Genomic DNA, 20892 nt, shown 5'->3' with positions numbered 1-20892 from the left:
TTTCAGTAAAAGTTTCAAAGGATGTTCAAGTTAATAAATCAGAGATTCAAAGAGCTTCCTTAAGCATGAGCAAGGGTTTGTTCACATGTATAAGGTTTGATTTCCCCCACCGACCCACCCAAATCACAGCAACACAAGTCACTTAAAAAACCCAAAACCTAACCTCAGTTTCAAAAGGTATCTGCTATGTGGCATGGCAGGAGGGGTGTCTTACAAGACCCAAACTACACAGTACATTAAATACAGGTATGCAGCTATGCCTGCTCTTAAAAAAACCAAAATCCTAAGTAACACGTAGGGGGAGATTGTCATAGATACTGTAGCATGCAGGGAGGAGAATTTTAATCTTTCCTTCCCCTGCTGACATGACAATTAGCTTTAGGGGAAAACGCCTCCTTGGAAGCAAGTAATCAGTCTCAGAAATACACATACTGGCCCACATGCTCTTTCGTCTTCATACTATCTTATCCTCTACTCAAAGAGTGATTATATGTGCACTCAGGAAAGCAGATTTCCTCCACAGGTATAGTCATGGAGACCAGATGAAATCATGCCAGAGACCACATACAACCTAGTGATCTACATTAAGCATGAGCAAGGGTTTGTTCACATGTATAAGGTTTGATTTTTGTGAACTGCCCAGGGAGCTTCGGCTGTTGGGCGGTATAAAAATGTAATAAATAATAATAATAATAATAATAATAATAATAATAATAATAATACATTCTTTTTTATATTGTGAAAGTTTGCCGATTTCATTAGATCCAAAATACATATTTTAAAATTACAGGAAAACAGCATTATAGAACAAACTGTTTATAAACACACATACTGCTAGAAAGTGCTCAGTACCTCAGCACCCCAACTTTTTCATGCTAAGCCACATTTATAAAAAGACCTTTCATGGAAATGAAGAAATAGTTTTATAAATAAATAAATATAATCACGTTATCTGCATATCTTGCACCTTTTGATAAAAAGCTGTAAGCACATGTGACATCCTAATATAAAGTTAACTTCCAAAATATGCAAAACAGGACAAACTAAAAATATACACATATTACTCAGATGTAAGCCTCACTGAGTTCAATGGAACTTACTCTGAGGTGACTGTGTATTCAGCCTTCCCCAGATGTGTTGGACTACACATCTGAGAATGTGTAGCCCAAAACCCTCCAGATGTTTTAGATTACAGCTCCCAGCATCCTCAGCCAGCCATCTGGAAGGCACCAGGTTGGAAAAGGCTGAAGTCTAGGATTGACACTTTAATGGAACAGAAAATATGCATGAGCATTTGTGAACATTTGCTCTTTGTTAATATTTAACACCTATGACTCGCCCTAATCTCAAGAATATACTTTTGGAAATGAGGAAAGCCATAGATTGTTTAGATGGATCTCCACAATAGGCAAACGTTGCCAATTAAAAATCTCTTGTGAGCTAAATCCATACAGCCCATATTACTCTGAAAACTTGAAAAATGGCTGTTTCCGACACACAGGCCTAAGATGCAAAGAGCGATGTAGGAGATCTTCTACATACAGTTGTGCTTCTAAGGCCTGGAGGGAAATGCCAAAAGGCACAATCCTATGAATGCCAAGAAAGAAGTCCTATAACTCCTAGCATGATCCATCCTGGGAGTTGTAGGACTTTTTTGTGTGACTAAACATGCATAGGATTGCGCCCTGAGGAACTATTTGGATCTCAGCCATAATGTACATACAACTGTTCAATTTGTGAAGAATGTTGAAAACAATACTTCTAAAATATTTGAACGGTACTTGCAGATATATAAATTAATGTCATGATGCAAGCCTGATGCAAGCCTGCTTTGATTTGCAGCATTTTGCAAGCATGAGACCCTGCTACTTGCTTATGAACCACAACTGGGTCATTTTCTCAGTTCCAGAGGAAGGAAGTGAGATCTCCACAAGCAGGATGAGAGCCCTCATCATTTGTAGATGATTGTAGTGTTACTATGGCTGCAGGACGACATGGGAAACATGGGAACCAGGTTTGAGAAGTTGCTGGACCTTGCTTAATGGCTAAATTTGAAGTGATCAAGAGAAAGTATCAAGAAATTCTGTGTCAATCCTTAAAGCACTGAGAATAAACACATATTTGAACCAGTGGCCTGAGGATGAAGGTGGTTCCGTTCGAAACAGAAGAGCTTTCAAAGCTACTACCATTATTATGCATTGGTAACAATAACTTTTCTGGAAGCTTACTATTAACACATATTAGGTCACTATTTTAATTATTTTTAATTTAGGAATTTAACCACAGAAAAGGTGTTCAGTTCCGTTTCAATGATTATCTCGAAGTAGCTAATTCATGGATAATAAATGTGCTAGACATTGAAACAAGGCACTTGACAATTAAAAGGGATAATTCAAATTAAGATGACTAAACAGAACTCAAACCTAAAGTATAAAAACATTGTTCATTGCCAATATTTTCATTTCTACAATTTGAAATTTATAATTTTAGTTTTTAGACTTTTCTAAAAAGAAAAAGGCCCTCAGGAATTAGAATGTTGACTGTTCATTTTTAAAATAATAACTATGGGGTGGTTCATACATAGAAGTACATCATTGGAGACTCAGAACCGAATTTGTGAAATGCCACCACTGACAGACATTGTGCTTGAGATTTGAAACATTTTATCTGTGGCATATAAAATGCGATCTTTTATGAAATTTAGCAAGCTATAAAGAGATATGAGCATTCTTGAGAAAAGAGGAAATTTGCATTTTGTACAAACTCTTCTTTAAACCTATTTCATGTAGTAGCCATAGTTTAGTGTATGATTCCGAAGATGAAGTGTCTTTTGCAGGAACTTTGCTAAAGAGCAACAGTAGAAAGAAATAACACACAATAGAACCATGAAATTAATTACAAACAAAAGACAGGAAAACAGCTTATTCTCTACAATGTTCCTCCATATTTGCATCACAAATGTGAAAACGAACACAACATTAGCAGCAAATTATGACACATGGTATTCAAAAGACATGTCAGGTGAAAATTTGCTGATTATCTGATAAATACAATCTAAGAATAAATATGACACAAATAGCATAAAATGTACATAAACAAGTAGATTTTCAATTCTGCTTTTCTTACAAATGTTTCCTTTTGACCAGTGTATTCGCTGGGGCAAAGCTTCTACCATAATTCAGTATTTTGCACAAGGAAGTTCCCAAGCCTTTGTCTGACAAGCTATTGCAAAAGTTATTAAGACTTCATTAGACTAAGCTAGCACTAGTTGTGCTAATTATTCTGTTAGAGGAACACCACCTCTTGTACTTTTTCCATTAGTGTAATATTGGCTACAATATTGGCTACAACAACATCTTTTGCAAATATCTGTCAAGAGCTGAGTGACTTCAAAGGTTTTCTCTTATGATGAAAACCTGCATCAATATATCGGTTTCGTAGAGTTGCTCTTCAAGTTTTGAAGGTAAAAGAAAATTTAAAACATTTTTCTACCAGGTGAAGCAATGTACAATTTCTCCAAACTTGTTTTAAAGAAAAAAGGAGATAATGACAATTAAAATGAATTGGTTAGTAACAAGTTAAACTTTTCTTAAGCACAATGGTTCTTGTAACAATCCACATCATTTAATCTCATTAATTTTCTCCCATTCTGAAGTTCACACGCCACAAAAGGCTCTTGGTTATATGACACTACATTAAAAACATACAAGGTCCCAACAACCATGATAGGGAAGGAACACTGACACAAGAATTTGCTTATCTCCATACTGTTTACCATGCTAACATGTGTTGGAATTCAGACACTTAAAAAAAGGTTGAAAACAGCTGTAGTTATCTTTTATGTACAAGAGTCAATAAGTGATTTTTTTAAAAAAAAGGGGGGGAAAAGAAAAGAGCCTCCAAACTCTAACTTATAGCTTTATGTAAAATTGCTCTATAAATCCCAAAAGGTCATGTGCATGCATATAAGGCAGACGAAAATGCAGTAAAAGATTACAGAGTCAAAGCAAAATACTTGCAAAAATGTTTTAAAAAATTGTCAAAAGATGAAGCCTCATATGAACAGCAAACATTAAGAAAGCAGAGAAACATGCCAGGAAAGCTGCCATATTAGCAGAACGTAAACCAATGATCCTGACATTGACAGGCAATAAAAACACATCAATCTAAGAAACCTGAGTGAAAATTCATAGGAACGTAGTGCTAGAAGAGTTTGTTCCTTTACAGGTTCATATGTCTATTAAGTGCTTAAAACACACTACCAAGGTCAGTATATGCAGCATGTTATTGTTTCCCATTCCACATAATGCAAGTCTTCAAATGAAGTGGCCCTGGTGCCCAGGCAGTGGGTCAAGGGGAAGGCTAAATTTAACAGAGGTAACGCCTTATTTCCTTAAGAGGAGCTGTTTTTGGCAAAAGTGTGCACTGTTCTTTTAATGAACCCAAAGCTGCTGTTAATTATCTTTTTGTAAAAAAAAAATCTTCTAGTCAGATTTGCCATTCTTGTGCGCTTTGGCTTCTCCTTGTCCAATAAGACAAATAACTTTGTAGCATCCCTTTGTAATTTTGACCATCCATATTAAGTTCATGATATCCAAGACAATGCTGGAGATAAACCAGGCGCTTTGAGCTGCAAGCCCTAATCTGTGAAAAGCTTCTGTTCCAACCTCAGAAGCCACATTGGCGTAATAAATCGGGATGACTATGATCCTCGCCAGGAAGAACGCGATTGTCATTAATAGTCCATTGATGATGTTGGCTTTTGAAGCCTTGGAATACCCCAGTACTTCAAAAAACCACCTACAAAAGAAAAAGCATTAAAACAGAAATCAAAATCAATCAAATATGAAGGTATCGTGCTTTATACATTCGGTCTAAGCAATCTCTGAATACTGACTGAGATTTAGGAATAAAGATTCCTAAATCTCAGTCAGCACTGGGGTTGAACTCGATGGCCTTTAGGGCCCTTTCTACTCTACTGTTCTATGAACTCTCTTGCCAACTCATCTCTGAAATCCTGCCTCTTTTCAGTTTTATTTCTAATAACCCTCATGCAGCTAAAATGTTTCAAAACAGATTTCTGTAAGGATATTCAGATTTGTTAATAATATCATTCTCTTCATGTTGTGGTGTAAACTGCCCAGAGAGCTTCGGCTATGGGGCGGTATATAAATGTAATAAATAAATAAACGTTGAATACATAGTGAGCGTGCACTGTTATTTCTTAGTGTATTTTGTAAACTACTCTAATAACTGTGCCAGATAAATATGATTTTTTTAAATTACAGAAATGTCATGCCCTTGATCTTACTGGCAGATCCAAACTAATAGAACCTTAACAAAGTGTTGGCTGTACGCTTAAATACATGGAAGTTCTAAACAAATCAAAGTACAAAGAGCTCTGTAGCACTCCATTTTAGCCTGCAAGAATAGGCAGATGTTGGGAAGAAGAAACGCCAACCTGCAAAATCTCAAGCAATATTGTAGCTTTGCCTCCCCTCGTGCTCTTAACTCCTTAGGGGAGGGTTGTTGTTGTTTTTACGTTATATGAGTTGGTCTTGTTGCTGTTCAACTGTGGCTCAACACGGATAAAGTAAGAATATATTCTTTCCCTCTCACCTCTCTACACTCTAGCTTTCTAGCAGTGGTGCCATGGTATTCCCCATATTATCTCTGATTATTCCATATAATTTCTGTATTTATACATAACTAGACCTACATCAGATGGAGCCACAGAAGGTGAGGCAGTAACCACGCTGCTCCATAATGTACGTATTGGCCCAGAAGTGAAACAGAATTATCAAGGTTGCCAGCAGGCTCTTAGGTTCTGTCTCAAGTTTGTTCTCACTTACACATGGGTAGAGCTTACTAGGAAAGTGAAAGTGGGATCAAACCTATGGCAGAGGTCACTTATTCTTGTGCATGTAAGCATGTCATATCCTCAAACTTTCACACCAACCTCAAGGCTCTTGAGAAGTGATCCTCCAGTTAGAATTACCCATGATTCAAAAAGGAAGGAAGGAAGGGGACTTTGATTTGGTTTAGGCTGACATGTCATGCTTTTTATAATTTCTGTTGACAATTTGAGAAGGATACTTGGGTTGCTTAAAGAAGGTTACTGAGTTCAGAAGTTAAAAATACAACTTAGCTTGGCTATTTTCTTTTTGTTAATGATACAAACAGATGTGTAAATGTAATCTAGCATTATCAACAATTTACATTATTTACCATCTGGTTGTCCTCAAATTTAACGACTCTGTACATGCACAACTAATGGCATAACAAAGCTTTCAGTTTAATAGGCTTTCTGACCACATTCTGCAAACATTTGTCAGATAACTTTTGTGTCTCCTTCCTTATATACAGTTAGCGCCAAGTCTTACAAGCTTTTGGCACCAACTAAGGATCTGTGACTTATTTTGCTGCATCATGTAAACTGTTATTTACTTGTGTTACTGATCCCCCCTGTTTGACTGCGACGGGATGGGGTGGCGTTTGGTCAGTGTTGTAGGTGTTATTATTTATTAGTTGTTTGGTCAATGTTGTAGGTGTTATTATTTATTAGTTGTAGCCTGCTTTGGGATTATTTTTTTGATGAAAAGCAGATAATACATGAAAAGCAGGTAATACATTTAATAAAATAAAGTACCAAGTTAATTATTTTTAGAATAATGTGTGCCAAAAGAGAAATTTGTCCTTTTTCATTGATAAAATGTCTCAATATGGATATGATAGGCAGCAGGGTAATTTGTATTTGGGACACCTTTAGCAAGATCACAGCTGAACTTTCCTTAAAAGATCCTCCTACACATAAAAATGTGGATCTGTTGACCATTTTTGTGAAGTCATGGATAAATACACCCCTCCTCACTTCAAAGAAGAAAAAGCGTGCAGGCCCCATTTTTATCCATTTAGCTGTTGCATTAATTTAGTTAAGACTAGGCTACAATACCTTCTGACATTACGTTTACAGCAAGGGAACTTCAGTATGTGGCTCCTTCCCACACTATGTCAGGAAACACAAACACCACCACCACATGAAAAGAGCTAGCTCCTTCCCACACCAGTGCTGCCCCAGCTCCTAGGAGAAGCCATACTGGCATGGGGAGAAGCCATGCTGGCAGCTAATTTTGTATGGCTTGGGGATTCAGACATTACCAATGCACTATACAAAGGAGCCATGCAGCAGTGGCTTCCTTGCCGCAAATTATCAGAAAGGGCCTCAATGTCTGCAGTGGTCCCTGGCAGCTTCTAGTTAAACGATCTGGGGCCATTATATCTTATTTGCTTGACCGAGAAGGCAAGGAAAAAAGTAGCACAACTCTAATGTAGTCTCAAGACAGAGAGGTTAACCTCATTTGCCCTTCAATCCGAAAGCTATAACACCCCTGCATTGTTCATTGTCTAAGCCACAGATTGTGAGAAGATAACAACATCAGGGAATACTAAAAGAACTAAATTTTTAAGACTTAAAATGAAACATAAGAGCTGCTGTATCTAAAAATACCCAGAGAGTCAAATGAGAGTGAAGGCATGAATTATTCAAGATCAAAGAAAGATGATGACCTAGCGAGGGCCAAGATTGATTTAACAAAAAAATTCTAGCTCCCTGTTTAATTACAGAAATAGTATCTAATACAACACTATTTACAGTCAACTAATGCTGATCAAGCTACATAGCATATGGACCTGTACGCATAATCTTCTTTTATGGCACATATAGAAAAACATCTGACTAAATTCTGATAACTTTACTTTTTAGATGATGAAAAGCAGCTATATTAGTGCTCAGATCATTTATTCTTTTGATTGACATTTTTACTGAATGTGTGTTTATCTCAGAATTATAGTGACAGAGTTTAACAAAAATAAACATATATATATATATATATATATATATATATATTGCAATAGAATGGGGGGGGGAACATATGCAATTCTTGAAAATAAATGCAACTACCAAAAATGCATCATTTACTAAGTGAAGCACAGATTTCAAGTATCCTTGTATTTAGGTTAAAAAAAAACACTACTTCTTCTCCTCCAGGTTAGAGAGTCTGGCTTAGAAATGAAGATAGGCAGGAACAAGATTACCAATAATATTTTGATTAACAACTTTGAGAAGATTTCTGTCAGCTGCCATTTGTATTAGCCTTTAGAAATGTTAGAATTAACTAAAATGGATGCTACTATTAACATTGTGTTTGCAAATAAGAATGTGTTTTTTTTAATGTTTTACAGCTCTTAGCATGCTTGCTCTGGGTATAAGATTTTGCAAGGAATTCCGCCTTGCTCAATGAATCATGTCAGAACTAGAACCCACAGGGATGCTTTGACAATCACTGTCACCCTGTATTTTCCCTTGTGCTTTTTTCTTAAACTGCGGAAAGCCCAACTTTTTTCACAAGAACATAAGAGTAGGACGCTCACTGCAACTGCAGATTATTTGAGTGCTACCCTTCCGTTTTTAAAAACGTATTGGGCAGGTGACATATTGGGCAGGTGAACCTATCCCAGCTCAACCAACAATAGGTTTGATCCAGATTTAGGAAGATGCAACTGAAATCTGTCTGAAGCAGATTTTCCTGCCCCTTCTTACCCACGACAGTCCCTCCAGTCCCCCCACCATGCCGTTCAAAGGGTTGGGTGACCCTGCTGAATGGGATAGGCTGCAGTTTTGGATAAAGGGGAGATCCCTGAAAATCAAGAGAAGGCATCTTCCGTAAGCAGAGCCCTCCTATACACGGAAGGCAGATCTTGGACTCAACCCACTGGGTTGAATTCAGACTTAGTCATACCTGTCCCATTGATTTTAATGGTCTATGGTCTATTCGAAGTATAACTAAGTCTAGATCCAATCTGTTCACTATAACCTTTAGAGTGGTCATCATTTTATGACCCCTATTTATTCTTCTAATTAATGTTAAAACACTTTTCCATTTTTTAAAAAATAAGAGTGTTTGTTTTTAAACGTTTATTAAAAATTAGTATTATATTAGTATATTTATTTATCTGATTTGTAGCCCACCTTTCTACCAAGAAAAATGGCATTCAATGTAGCACTATAGTGTTATACTACCATAATACAAAAATATTGTATTATGGTAGTATAACATTATAATAAAATACTATTTTTTAAAAAAATGATTTAAAACACATTCAAGTCACTGACATTTAGGAATATGTTTAATGGTGATAATCAAAAAGGATTTTAAATATCATTTTAAAAAATTAGTATTATCGTATTATGATGCCATAGCACCATATATTATAGTTGGAACATTGTTGTAGTGGTAATTAAAAGACGGATTTTGATAATAATAATAATAATAATAATAATAATAATAATAATAATAATGCCATAAAATTGCCACAAAGTTTATGGTGAATGTGTGCTGAGCCTCAAATGACTGCTCAGGTGAATTGAACTTTCCCCTTCCTCACCCACAGCTGCTCTGTTACACTGACTGGAGTGGATGGAACATAGGCAAAATGTGACATTCCCAATAGTTTGGAAAATCAATTGCAATTCCACTTGTAACTTACAACAAAGGAGAACTGATCAGGTATCACTAGCATCACCTGACTGGGATCAGCCCAGTTCTTCCAGGTCTCTAGGCAGTGGACTATGCACTTGCAAGGCAAAAGGCAATTTAAGAAGAGCTTATTAATATAAGAAAATATCACCTACCGCTGATTCACAAAAGGGGTAGAGAATTCTGCAAGCAGACGAAAATTAGCAAAATATGCTAACAATCCTCTACCCTAAATAGAATAAGCATTGAAAAGATCAGGAATCTTAGTGTTAAAACAATAAAAAGAAGCAATCTCAGAAAAGCAATCCAAAATACATCAGTATAAATAATATGCTACTGTGATATAGGTTAAAATAATAAATTTAAGTTAAAACATATGATTGAATATTTTTATAAAATGCAAAATTTAATGTAAACAATTATAAAGAATAATTTTTGTTTAGAAAATTATATCAAATCCCCCAATTCCCTCCCCTCACCCCACCTCTTTGCATCAAATCCACTTGTTATCTCTTCCAGTCATTATTATGATCAGTCCTACCTGTTCAAATTGAGTAAAAATACCCTTCACCGAAGCAACCTCACTAGTTACAATCCACATAAGATATTTGCCCTAGAAAACTCCCACAATGTTTTAACATTTTTTAAACTTCTGTTCCTTGTTTTGATAATATTGAAAAGTGAATTTTAAATTCTGCAAATACATAAAATTTTCTCCAGTTGCAATCACTTCCTTTCAATTAGTATAGGTCAATTGTGTGGGCAGCACTTAATTGAATCCAGTTGGTGAAGGGACAAGAACAAACAGACACACAGGCATAGCTGGGATAACGGCAACAACAAAAACACAATTCATCGCTCCCCATTAAGAGGGGGAACTCGGCTCTGAAGGGAGGTATGGTTTACGTGATTCATCGGAAATGGGTTGGATGAAAGTAAAATTGATTGACAATCCAGAGAAGACAGGAGTTCCTCATGAGGAATTGTTTCATTACTTAAGTTGTAGTAGAAGTGCATGCCTTACTTTGAGTTGCACTTCCTCTGAAAATGCAAGTATGCATTTTGGGCTTGCTCCAGATCCAGGCCTTCTCCAAGATTTCCAGGTGTAGGATAGAACCAGGAATAGCCCGACATTCCAATTTTACCCCTTTTTGGAGAAGAGCGATCTTGACACTACAGGGCAGCTTTCCCCAATCTGGTGACCTCCAGATGGTTCGGACTACAAGTCCCATCATACCTGACCACTGATGATGCTGGCTCGGGCCAATGGGAGTTGTAGTCCATAACATCTGGAAGGTACCAGATTCAGGAAGGCTGCTGCAGTGCATAGCCCCTAAACTGGGAGCTGCCTTTGAAAACAGGCTGGGACCTTTAGTTAGTACAGAATGAAGGAGCCGGATTAGCAATTAGTGTTGGCTACTGGGCGCATGCAATGGCAACCTTACAAAACCTCTGCTGGTTATCAATTCGTTTTCAGGCCTAATTTAAAGTGCTGGTTTCTACCATTATAACCTAGTTCTAAGTTATCTGAGGCAGGAGTGGGCAGAAGGTAGATCTCCAGTTGTTGTGGACTTCATTTCCCAGAAGTCCCTGCCAAAATTGTCTATAGACAGGAATACAAGGAATACAAAATATCTGGAGATCTAATTTCTGCCCACCCCTAATTTAAGGGGCCACCCCACCTATTAAGGCTCACTACTGAAACATTACCACAGGTGCCACCTCTATCAGAAGCAAAATTATAATCAATGGTTACAGGCTTCCAGATGGTTGGCTCCATTGCCTATGGTTTTCCTTCCTGTCTTAAGATTTGCAGTATCCCAGAGCTTAGTGCATTTAGGCAAGCAATAAAGAGGCCTCTCTGCTGCAAGCACAAGTGGGTTCCCCACAGCCCTCTGGAACAGATTTAGATTGTGTGTAAGGAACTGCTAGGGAAAGGAAGAAATCTCTTCCACCACTGGTTCTCTCCTGCTGGTGGAAGACACCACTGGAGACAACCCTATGGCTTCTAGAATGTATTATTTTTCAACTTACAGACAAAAAGAGAACAACCATTTATCACTGATGAATTCTTGCCCCTCCAGCACTGTTCAAAAATAAGAAATGTATCGTCTTTTCAACCAAGACATAGAGCTTTTCTACACAAGGCTGTTAATCTGCAGTATCTACTTTTGGTTTCATTGCATAACTGAGATCCATGCACGGTTTCCTTTCCTGCTTTTCTGCTACATAATGTCTAGGTGACACTGTGGTATGGTGGAATAGTATAAATACACTAGTAAAAGATGTTTTCTTTTGCTTTAATAATTAAATAACACACTTCCCCTGATCTAAAAAAAATAGAAAGTGCTGTTTAAAAACAGAAGCAAACCTAGAGGGTCACAACATTGTCTAAAGAACTTGTAAACAACCATGGGTAGGGCATGGCCAGCACACAATGAATGCCTCATGTAAAAAAGCTCATAAACATTCACTATCATGAAGAGATAATGGGCTGGTTTGCACATGATAGCCCAATATGGGTTAATTAATTCTTGAGGGGCCATGGTGTGTGGCAGCCACCATTTTGAATATTCAACCCCCGCACAGAGGTTGTTGTGTCATGGAAACCTGACCACCATGAGTTATGTGAGGATTAATATGTGAGGTTATTTGAAAGACCATATTCTCCCTTATGAGCCTGCCCGTGCTTTAAGATCTTCTGGAGAAGCCCTTCTTTCAGTCCCACCTCAGGCACACTTGGTGGGAACATGGGAGAGGGCCTTCTCGGTGGCTGCTCCAGTGCTTTGGAACTCTCTTCCCGGGGAAGCTAGGCTGGCTCCCTCCTTGATGGGCTTTCGGAAGCAGGCTAAAACTTGTTTGTTCCAGCAGGCCTTTGGAGAGTAATTTGGTCCTCCATCTATGTTAATGACTTATCATTTTGTTGTGTATTTTAAACGTGTGTGTGTGTTTTTTTACATTTCTTTTCCTAGGTTTTACAATGTATGTTTTAAACTTTGTAAGGCCGCCTTGAGGCCCAGTATTGGGCAAAAGGCGGGATACAAATAAATATAATAATAATAATAATAATAACAACAACAACAACCCTCACATAACCCATGCTCTGTTATAGGGTTATGTGAAGTTGTTAACCCTCGCATAACCTACAGTGGCCAGATTTGCATGACAAGTCAATCTCCTGGGCAGGAATTGAACCTTAGTGCCCATGGGCACCACAACTTATCATCTGTTAAATAACCCACAGTGAGCCATGGCATCTTATGCGAGCCAGATCAATCTCATAGACTGATATATGCACTATTTCAACAATGCAAATTAGTTTGCGTATGAATAAACACTAAGTGCAGATTTAAGTCCAAATTACATAAATGACATTGATCAGTATCACTTGCAGTAGTAATTTAATGGTCTGGGTCTCAAAACTGGAGCCTTGACTAAATGGTCAGTACAAAAGGAAACAGGTCTCTTGTTATTTTTTAAAGAACATACATGTGCTGAGAGATGCAAGCAAGATTCCAGAAGTGATTGCACAATTCATTTCACTTTTTGCAGAGGCATACACAAATGCAGGTTGCTTACTTGTAACTGTAGTTCTTCAAGTGGTCATCTATGCATTCACACATATGGGCTTTGCGCCTGCGCAGAGACCGAACCGGAACCTTCTATAGCTTAGGGAAACGTTTTTGGCGGGAACCCCTCCCCCACGCTACCGTGCATGTCTATGGGGTTCCCGCCCTTACCTCAGTTTACAGGAGTCCGACATTGTGCCCCCATAAACATGAGTGTAAAATAAAATAAAGTACATTCCACATATAACTGTGTCATTTATAAGTCTCACACCACCAAGTGGGGATGGTGGGTGGGTTGTGTGAATGCATAGATGACCACTCGAAGAACTACAGTTACAGGTAAGCAACCTGCATTTCTTCTTCGTGGTCTCTATGCATCACACAAATGGGCGAGTAGCAAGCTGACATACCTTGGAGGTGGGTTGGTGTATCATTTCAGGATCTCTGACAGCACTGTCCTCCCAAACGAGCAGTCTTGTCTTGCACGGGTGTCCAAGCTGTAGTGCTTAATAAACGTGGATGGAGTGGTCCACGTCGCAGCTCTACAGACTTCTGTCAGGGGAACACCTCTGCTGAAGGCAACAGATGTTGCGACGGCTCTAGTAGAGTGAGCTGTCACAGGCTTTAAAAGGTCTAGCTTAGAGATAGAGTAGGCAAGTTCAATTGTCTCTACAATCCAGCGTGACAGTCGCTGGCATGAAACAGGGAGTCCCTTAGAAGGCTCTCCATAACAAACAAACAATTGATTTGTTTTCCTAAAACTTTCTGTCCTAGCCCTGTAAAAGGCAAGAGCTCTCCTTACATCTAGTGTATGTAGCGAAGACTCAACAGGTGTTGTAGGATTTGGGAAGAATGCCGGCAGAGTGATGTGCTGGGACAGATGAAAGGTTGACACTACCTTAGGCAGGAAGGCAGGGTCTGTGCGTAACACAACCTTATCCTTATGAAAAACAGTATAAGGAGCATCTATCCTAAGAGCTCTGAGCTCACTTGCACGTCTAGCCGATGTGATGGCCACTAAGAAGACCGTCTTGAATGTCAGAAGTCTGAGGTCTGTCGAGGCCATGGGCTTGAAGGGTTTCCCTGTCAGTGATTGCAATACAACTGACAGGCTCCATGGTGGAACGATACACTTCACTGTCGGTATCGTATTCTTAAGCCCCCTTAGAAATTTTCTGGATGTTGGATGTGCAAAGGGTGAAAAACCATCCATGCCTCGATGAGAAGCCGTGATAGCAGCTAAGTGTACTCTGATTGAAGTGAGTTTGAGTCCTTGCTGGTAAAGCGTCAATAGATATTTGAGGATCAATGATAAAGGGCAAGATTCAGGTGCTTGATTGCTTTCTAACGCAAACTTCTGAAATCTTTGCCACTTTGCAGCATAGGACTTTCTTGTTGAAGGCTTTAGTGAGGCCAACAATATATGGTCTACAGTTAAGTTTTCTATATGAGCGGGGTGGTTGTTATCCTCCACGCCGTCATTTTGAGGGTCGACAGATTTGCGTGTCGAACCCTGCCCTGGTGTCAAGACAGCAGTGTCGGCATCGACGGGAGTCTGATGTAATTCCCGTTCGACAGTCGAAGGGTGTGAGAGAACCACGCCTGCCGAGGCCACCACGGCATGATGAGGATGCAATCCGAATTGTCCGTCTGGATCTTGGCTAGTACTTTCGTCAACAGTGGAAAAGGTGGGAAGATGTAAAGGAGATTTCCTTTCCAAGTTCTGGTGAAAGCGTCTCCTAGAGAGTGCTTTCCTCTTCCTGCTCTGCTGCAGAACCTGGAACAAGCTGCGTTTTCTTCGGTAGCGAAGACATCGACAGCAGGGCGGCCCCCAATACCGAAAGAGATCGTCCCTGACTTCGGTATCGAGCTCCCATTCGTGGTCAACGTGGAAGGACCTGCTGAGGGAGTCCGCGATGACGTTCTCTTTCCCCGCTACATGGATTGCAGTCAGGTAAGTATTTCTCTTTATGCACCAATTCCAAATTCTGAGTGCAGAGCGGTTCAGAGGGTGTGATCTTGTTCCACCCTGTCTGTTGATGTAAGCCACTACGGTGGTGTTGTCTGTCGCGATCAGGACATTTCGGCCCTTGATCATTTGTGAAAAGGTCTTTATTGCATTTTCCACTGCTAAGAGTTCTAGATGGTTGATGTGCTGTTCTCTCTGAGAGAGAGGCCAACAACCTTGAGCGGTGAGGGAATTGCAGTGTGCTCCCCATCCGGTTAAGGATGCATCCGTCGTAATCATTACTGAAGATGCTTCTTGTTGGAATGGAACGCCTTCCAGGAGAGTCACCATCGAAAACCACCATTTCAGAGATGCTCTTACTTGTCTCGGGATCGACAGGTAGGTTCGTCGGGCGTCGCGTCGAAGATCGAACGTTCTCAGAAACCAGGCCTGCAAGACTCTCATTCTGAGTCTCGCAAACCTGATGACTGCGGTGGTCGCTGCCATTAAACCTAATAGCCTTTGGATCGTCCATGCCAAAACCTTTCGACGGCTTTCGGTAGCAATGGCTAAATCCTGAAGAGTGTTTGCTCTGGTCAAAGGCAGGTATGCCCTGCCGTCTCGAGATGATAGGGTTACCCCTATAAAGTCCAGTCTCTGATGTGGGGTCAAGATGGATTTCTCCTCGTTGACCCATAGACCCAACGAGTCCAACAGGTTGAGGGTGGTTGAAATGTCTTTCTGCAGTGTGCCACTGTTGTCCGCTACCAGAAGCCAATCGTCTAGGTACGGATATATGTAAATCCCTTTCTGTCTTAGATGGGTGCACACCACTGCCATCACCTTCGTAAAGACCCTCGGTGCTGTGGCCAAGCCGAAAAGAAGAACGGAGAATTGGAACTGGGACGCACCGATTGAAAATCGTAGGTAAGCTTGATGCGACCTCCTGATGGAGATGTGGAAGTACGCATCCTTCAGATCCACCACAGCGAACCAAACTCCTCTGTGTAGGAGCTGTAGAATAGAAGTAACCGTTGTCATACGGAACTTCTTCGAGGTGATGTATTTGTTTAATAGCCTTAAGTCCATGATCGGTCGAAGACCTCCATCCTTCTTCGGGACCGTGAAGTAGCGTGAGAAAAACCCCTGATTGAGTTCCTCTGCGGGCACAGGAGAGATGGCTCCTTTCGCTAGGAGGGTCTGTACCTCGAGAAGCAGAGGAGGGGATGTCGCTGTTACTTTCACCCCCGAAGAAGGAGGGAGGACATCGAGCTCGATGGCATACCCCGAGTTAATGATAGTGAGCACCCAGGAGTCGGATGTTATTGACTCCCATTGATGGTAAAACGGTGCTAGGCGGTTCGCAAAGGGGGGTGGATCTGGGATAGAGGAGTCAAACCCGCTGCTTCTTGGTAAAGTCAGGCTGGCGTTTATCCTGTTGAAAACGGCCTTGGTATGGACTCTTCCTTTGAAGTTGGTGTTGTTGTCTTGGTTGGCTTTGATATTGAGGCCGTTGTTGTTGATGATGTTGAATCGGTGGTCTTGACCAGCGTTTGGGCTTGTACTGCGGAGGTGGAGCGGCGAAACCCATCTTTTTTGCCGTCGTACGGGCCTTATATAGTGTCCAGCGTTTCATCTGTCTTTGTGTTGAACAAACCCTCGCCGTCGAAGGGCATGTTCTCAATCCTTGCCTTCGTCTCATATGTCAGGTTTGCTGATCGTAGCCAGGCGTGTCTCCTCAAAGCCACCGCCCCCATCATGTTCTTTGAATGGCAGTCGACCTGATGTCTCGCGGTCGATAGCTGTTGTCTAGCTATGGCTGAAGCTTCGGCTTGAAAGACCCGAGCCAGCTCTCTCTTGTCCTCTGGGAGGTGATCACATAGTGACCCTATTTTCTCCCAGAGGAAGAGTTGGTATCAGGCCATGGTCACTTGGTAGGTCGAGGCCCTGATGCCGAGGGACACAGAAGAATAAATTCTCCTACCAGTAATATCCAATTTCCTGCCCTCTTTATCCACCAGGGCGGAATGCAACCTTTGCGATTGGCCCTGGGCTGATTCCACCACAATAGAGTTCGGTTTTGGGTGCTGGGTGAGGAAACCAGCATCCTCCTCCTGTATTTGATAGAGTGTCTCAAGTCTTCTTGAAGTGGCTTGTGTGGACGCTGGAGTCTTCCACGAAAGCTGTGCAGTCTGCTTCAAGGCAGGAGGAAAGGGAATCGCAACCGACACATTACTCTTAGAGTAAAAAACATTGTAAATTGGGTCGTCCACTGGCTCATCGGGTTGTCGAATACTTAACCCAAGTGCTTGGGACATTCTCAGCATATGATCTGAGAATCTTCCCATGTCGTCAGAGGGCGAGGCAGGATCTTGTGAATGTATCATGTCCTCTGGCGACGGTACCGAAGGGGTAATCGATACCCTAGAATCGGTATCCGAAGGATAATCATCCTCAGGCGACGACACAGTAACTATGTGTAGCTGTTGTTGCTCAAGTTCAGGCTGCTCTTGTTGAGCTGGCACCGTAGCGGTCACTGCCGGTATGGAGGAGGTATGGCGTTGATGAGTTGACGCTGGCAAAAGGTGACGCGACGGAGGGGCCGGTGGAATCTGAAGGACCCTTGAATTTGGAGGAGGCTGGGCATAGTAAGCCTCTGGTGCGTATTGGTAATCCCTATCCTGTGGGAAATACCTGTGAGGTTGATAGTAATCCCAGTCATAATATTGACGTCTGGGTTGAAACTCGGAGTATTGGGAGGTTCTATCCCACTCCTGTCTTGGTCTTTCTACAACCACAGGTCTGGGAGACGGCTGAGTAACAGACTCCTCCACTTCTAAAACTTGCGGTGGATCTCGCAATGACGCTACCGAGGTCGAATCTCTAATTTCGCCTTCTGACAGGCTGAGTGGACGTCTTGGTATCGAAAGGGTAGAAGTCGGTCTCGACTGAGGCCTCAGTGTCGAGAGAGTTGCTGGAACCGTCGGTACCGAAGGAGATGTTTGGATAGGCTTAGAGGGCCGAGGGGACTTTTTGGAGCGTTTTTCTCCATACTTCTTCCTCTTTTTCTTCTTCTCGACCTCCGAAGAAGATTTGGGAGTCCGGACCTTCTTAGCAATCTTTCTGGCCGCGGAACTCGCTAGTGACTGCCCAGGCATTAGGGGTATCAATGCCCTATTGTTCGCGCTGGTATTATCGCACTGCTCTGTGCTGCGGTCTCGAATGGACTTATGCTGTGCCGTTTTATCCATTTTAGCCTCAGATGGCTTTGAAATTGTCGGGTCTGTGGCTCTGAGCGCCTTTTCCCACAGAATGGCACGCAAACAATCTGTTCTGTTTTTCCTCGTTTGCTTAGTAAAGGCCATACAATGATGACAAGCTTCCACTTTGTGACTTTCGCCCAAACAAATAACGCACAAAGAATGCCCATCGGTAGGGGGAAGTTTAGCCCCACACCTAACGCATTTACGAAATGGCACCTTAAGTGCCATGCGGCTCAGGCCGCTGCGACTGAGAGTCGCTGAGGAGACTACTAACAACTATAATTTTTTTTTTTTTTTAGGAAGAAGAAGATATTAAGAAGAGAAGAGGAAAATACAGGTGAAATATAAGAGATTTGAAGGATTTTAGGAGAAGAAATAGGACAAACAAACGCTAGAGGTTGGTTCTACAGGTCTAGGCACAATGGCGGACGACGAAGAACTGAGGTAAGGGTGGGAACCCCATAGACATGCGCGGTAGCGTGGGGGAGGGGTTCCCGCCAAAAGCGTTTCCCTAAGCTATAGAAGGTTCCGGTTCGGTCTCTGCGCAGGCACAAAGCCCATATGTGTGATGCATAGAGACCACGAAGAAGAACACTGTAATTCTACGTTTTCACACAATCCCCTTCAAAACTAGATTAAGAAACAAAACAGAGTGTTGCAAGAAGAAGCAATTTTACAGTTGGCATTATACCAACAACACAATGCAAGACTGTCAAGTGAAAGCCTAGGGGTCTTATTGGGAAAGCCCTTAAGAGACCCAAGTGAGACCCATGCTGTGTGGAACTGGCAGATTGCCAGCAGTGGTAGAGGAGACCTGGAGGACTGGATGTTTAGGATGGGGGAGGGGAGGAGCTGTTTAGCATGTGAAAAAGATCTGGAGGGCAAGCAGAAGGATGTGGGAAGGAAGAGGTTAGGGGGAAAAGGTTTCCCAGGATGGGGGCAGAAGCTGGCAATGGGAGTAGTAGTGGTGCTGGGCATAAAGGGATTTTTGGATTGTCCAACTACTACTTCCTTCCCCTTAAAACGTGTGTGTGTGTGTGTATGCACACATCTATGTAAAAAAACAATGGGTGAATGCCCTGGCCTATGTGCTTAGGTGGAGAGTTTGGCCAGTGGCCTGTTTGATTTCCTTGGTGAACACATACACTCTCTTTTAAAGCGCAACAATACTCTATTAAAACGTGCACATGAGAGTAAATAACCCCTTAAAAAGGAGCTTATTACCCTCTGAATCACAAACCACTTTTAGGGGGAAATGACCTTTAGTCCAATTTGAGTTTAAAATATATTTAGGTCATTGGCTAACCATTTTTGGTGGTACTTTTAACACAAGCAGTATACTTTTTGTAGGGTTTAATATTTGTGTTGGGGATGCAATTATGGTGGCAGTTATTAGTAATAGCTGTAACAATTCCATTCATGCAGTGTTCTCAGTAATGTGCACAAGGAATCAAGGGAGGAGAGAAGCCTTAAAATAGCTTGCATCATCTCTATAGAATACACCACTAAATCTACCATTGTGACACACATTTTATATTTCTTTTGAATAAAAATGTCTGCAATAAATTGTGTGCCCGTGCTAATTTTCCCATGAGAAATATATCATGAGAAATATTACAATGAAAGCATTAAAACACATCCTGGAGAGAACAAGGCTTTCAATAGCTTGTAATAGGTGGGTGTTTTTTAAAAAAAGTTTTAAATATTTTAAATAGAAAACATAAATAATCCACCACCATATTAAAGATTTGTACAAGTCATTGCATTCAGCAGAATTTCATCTTGATACAAATGCTGGAGAGCAAAGACAGATATGCAATTTAAAACAGTATTTTCCATCCTAAAAAAGTGGTGTTAGGAAGACCATTTACTTCTTCATCATTAACGTTGCCAAAAAACAGCAATGACGGGAGGGTCTAAAAATCAACCCGCCATTTGTCATAACAGGGTATCAATTGCTAATAACCTTCCATATTTTCTACTGAGTTATATCTATTCGCAAACTCAAAGTCAACGTGATGGTCTTTTATTCCATGTAAACCAGAGAGAGATGGAGGAGTTATCAAGTCACAGAAAACAGACTTCCAGAAAAGTTGTTTTGCTATAGTTTATCCTCAAAAACAGAAACTCAACAGAAAAAAGAAATTACTTGCAAGGACCATTGTTTGAAACTTCTGCAGCTTTGTGGACATGAGCTTTGGCTTTAGCTGGTTGAGATGAGCTTGGCTTTGCCATTGACTCTGCTGCTGAGGTCATATGGATCATTTGTGAACATTTCAACTGCTCTAAAATGCTGTCCACACACAGGGATAGATGGGGCTGTATGCTGCTGGTGGGAAGAAATTTAGCAAAGAAGGGAATATGCAGCAATAGTCCAAATACTGGTAGACTGTTACATGGGTATGCATGTATATGAGAGTAGAGTATGAATAACATGTGAGAGAGACTGAAAGGATATTACACAGAGAGAAAAATATCCTCTTGTAAGAACTTCATTAGGTTCTTATATTTTCATTTCAACTCCTGAGGTAAATTATACAAATATGGGAAAGAAAGAAAAAAGCAGTGGGGTGGAG

General features: G+C 40.8%; 2 protein-coding genes across 3 annotated transcripts in view; both read right to left on the bottom strand.

The window, feature by feature from the left end:
- LOC134405021 (holocytochrome c-type synthase) overlaps window positions 1-20892 on the bottom strand; it is a 55879-nt gene that overhangs the window by 33447 nt on the left and 1540 nt on the right. The gene's annotated exons all lie outside the window — the stretch shown is intronic.
- TLCD4 (TLC domain containing 4) overlaps window positions 2527-20892 on the bottom strand; it is a 40031-nt gene continuing 21665 nt past the window's right edge. For both annotated transcript variants that reach the window (XM_063136116.1, XM_063136110.1), the window contains exons 6-7: window positions 9692-9765; window positions 2527-4800 (exon numbers count right to left, since the gene is read on the bottom strand). In XM_063136116.1, the coding sequence (XP_062992186.1) occupies window positions 4485-4800; window positions 9692-9765 (390 nt within the window). In that variant the 3' untranslated portion in view covers window positions 2527-4484. The remainder of the gene's footprint in view (window positions 4801-9691; window positions 9766-20892) is intronic.

The sequence above is a fragment of the Elgaria multicarinata genome, chromosome 1 (assembly GCF_023053635.1).
Source record: "Elgaria multicarinata webbii isolate HBS135686 ecotype San Diego chromosome 1, rElgMul1.1.pri, whole genome shotgun sequence".
NCBI classification, from domain to species: domain Eukaryota; kingdom Metazoa; phylum Chordata; class Lepidosauria; order Squamata; family Anguidae; genus Elgaria; species Elgaria multicarinata.
This window is presented reverse-complemented; position numbering and strand designations above follow the sequence as displayed.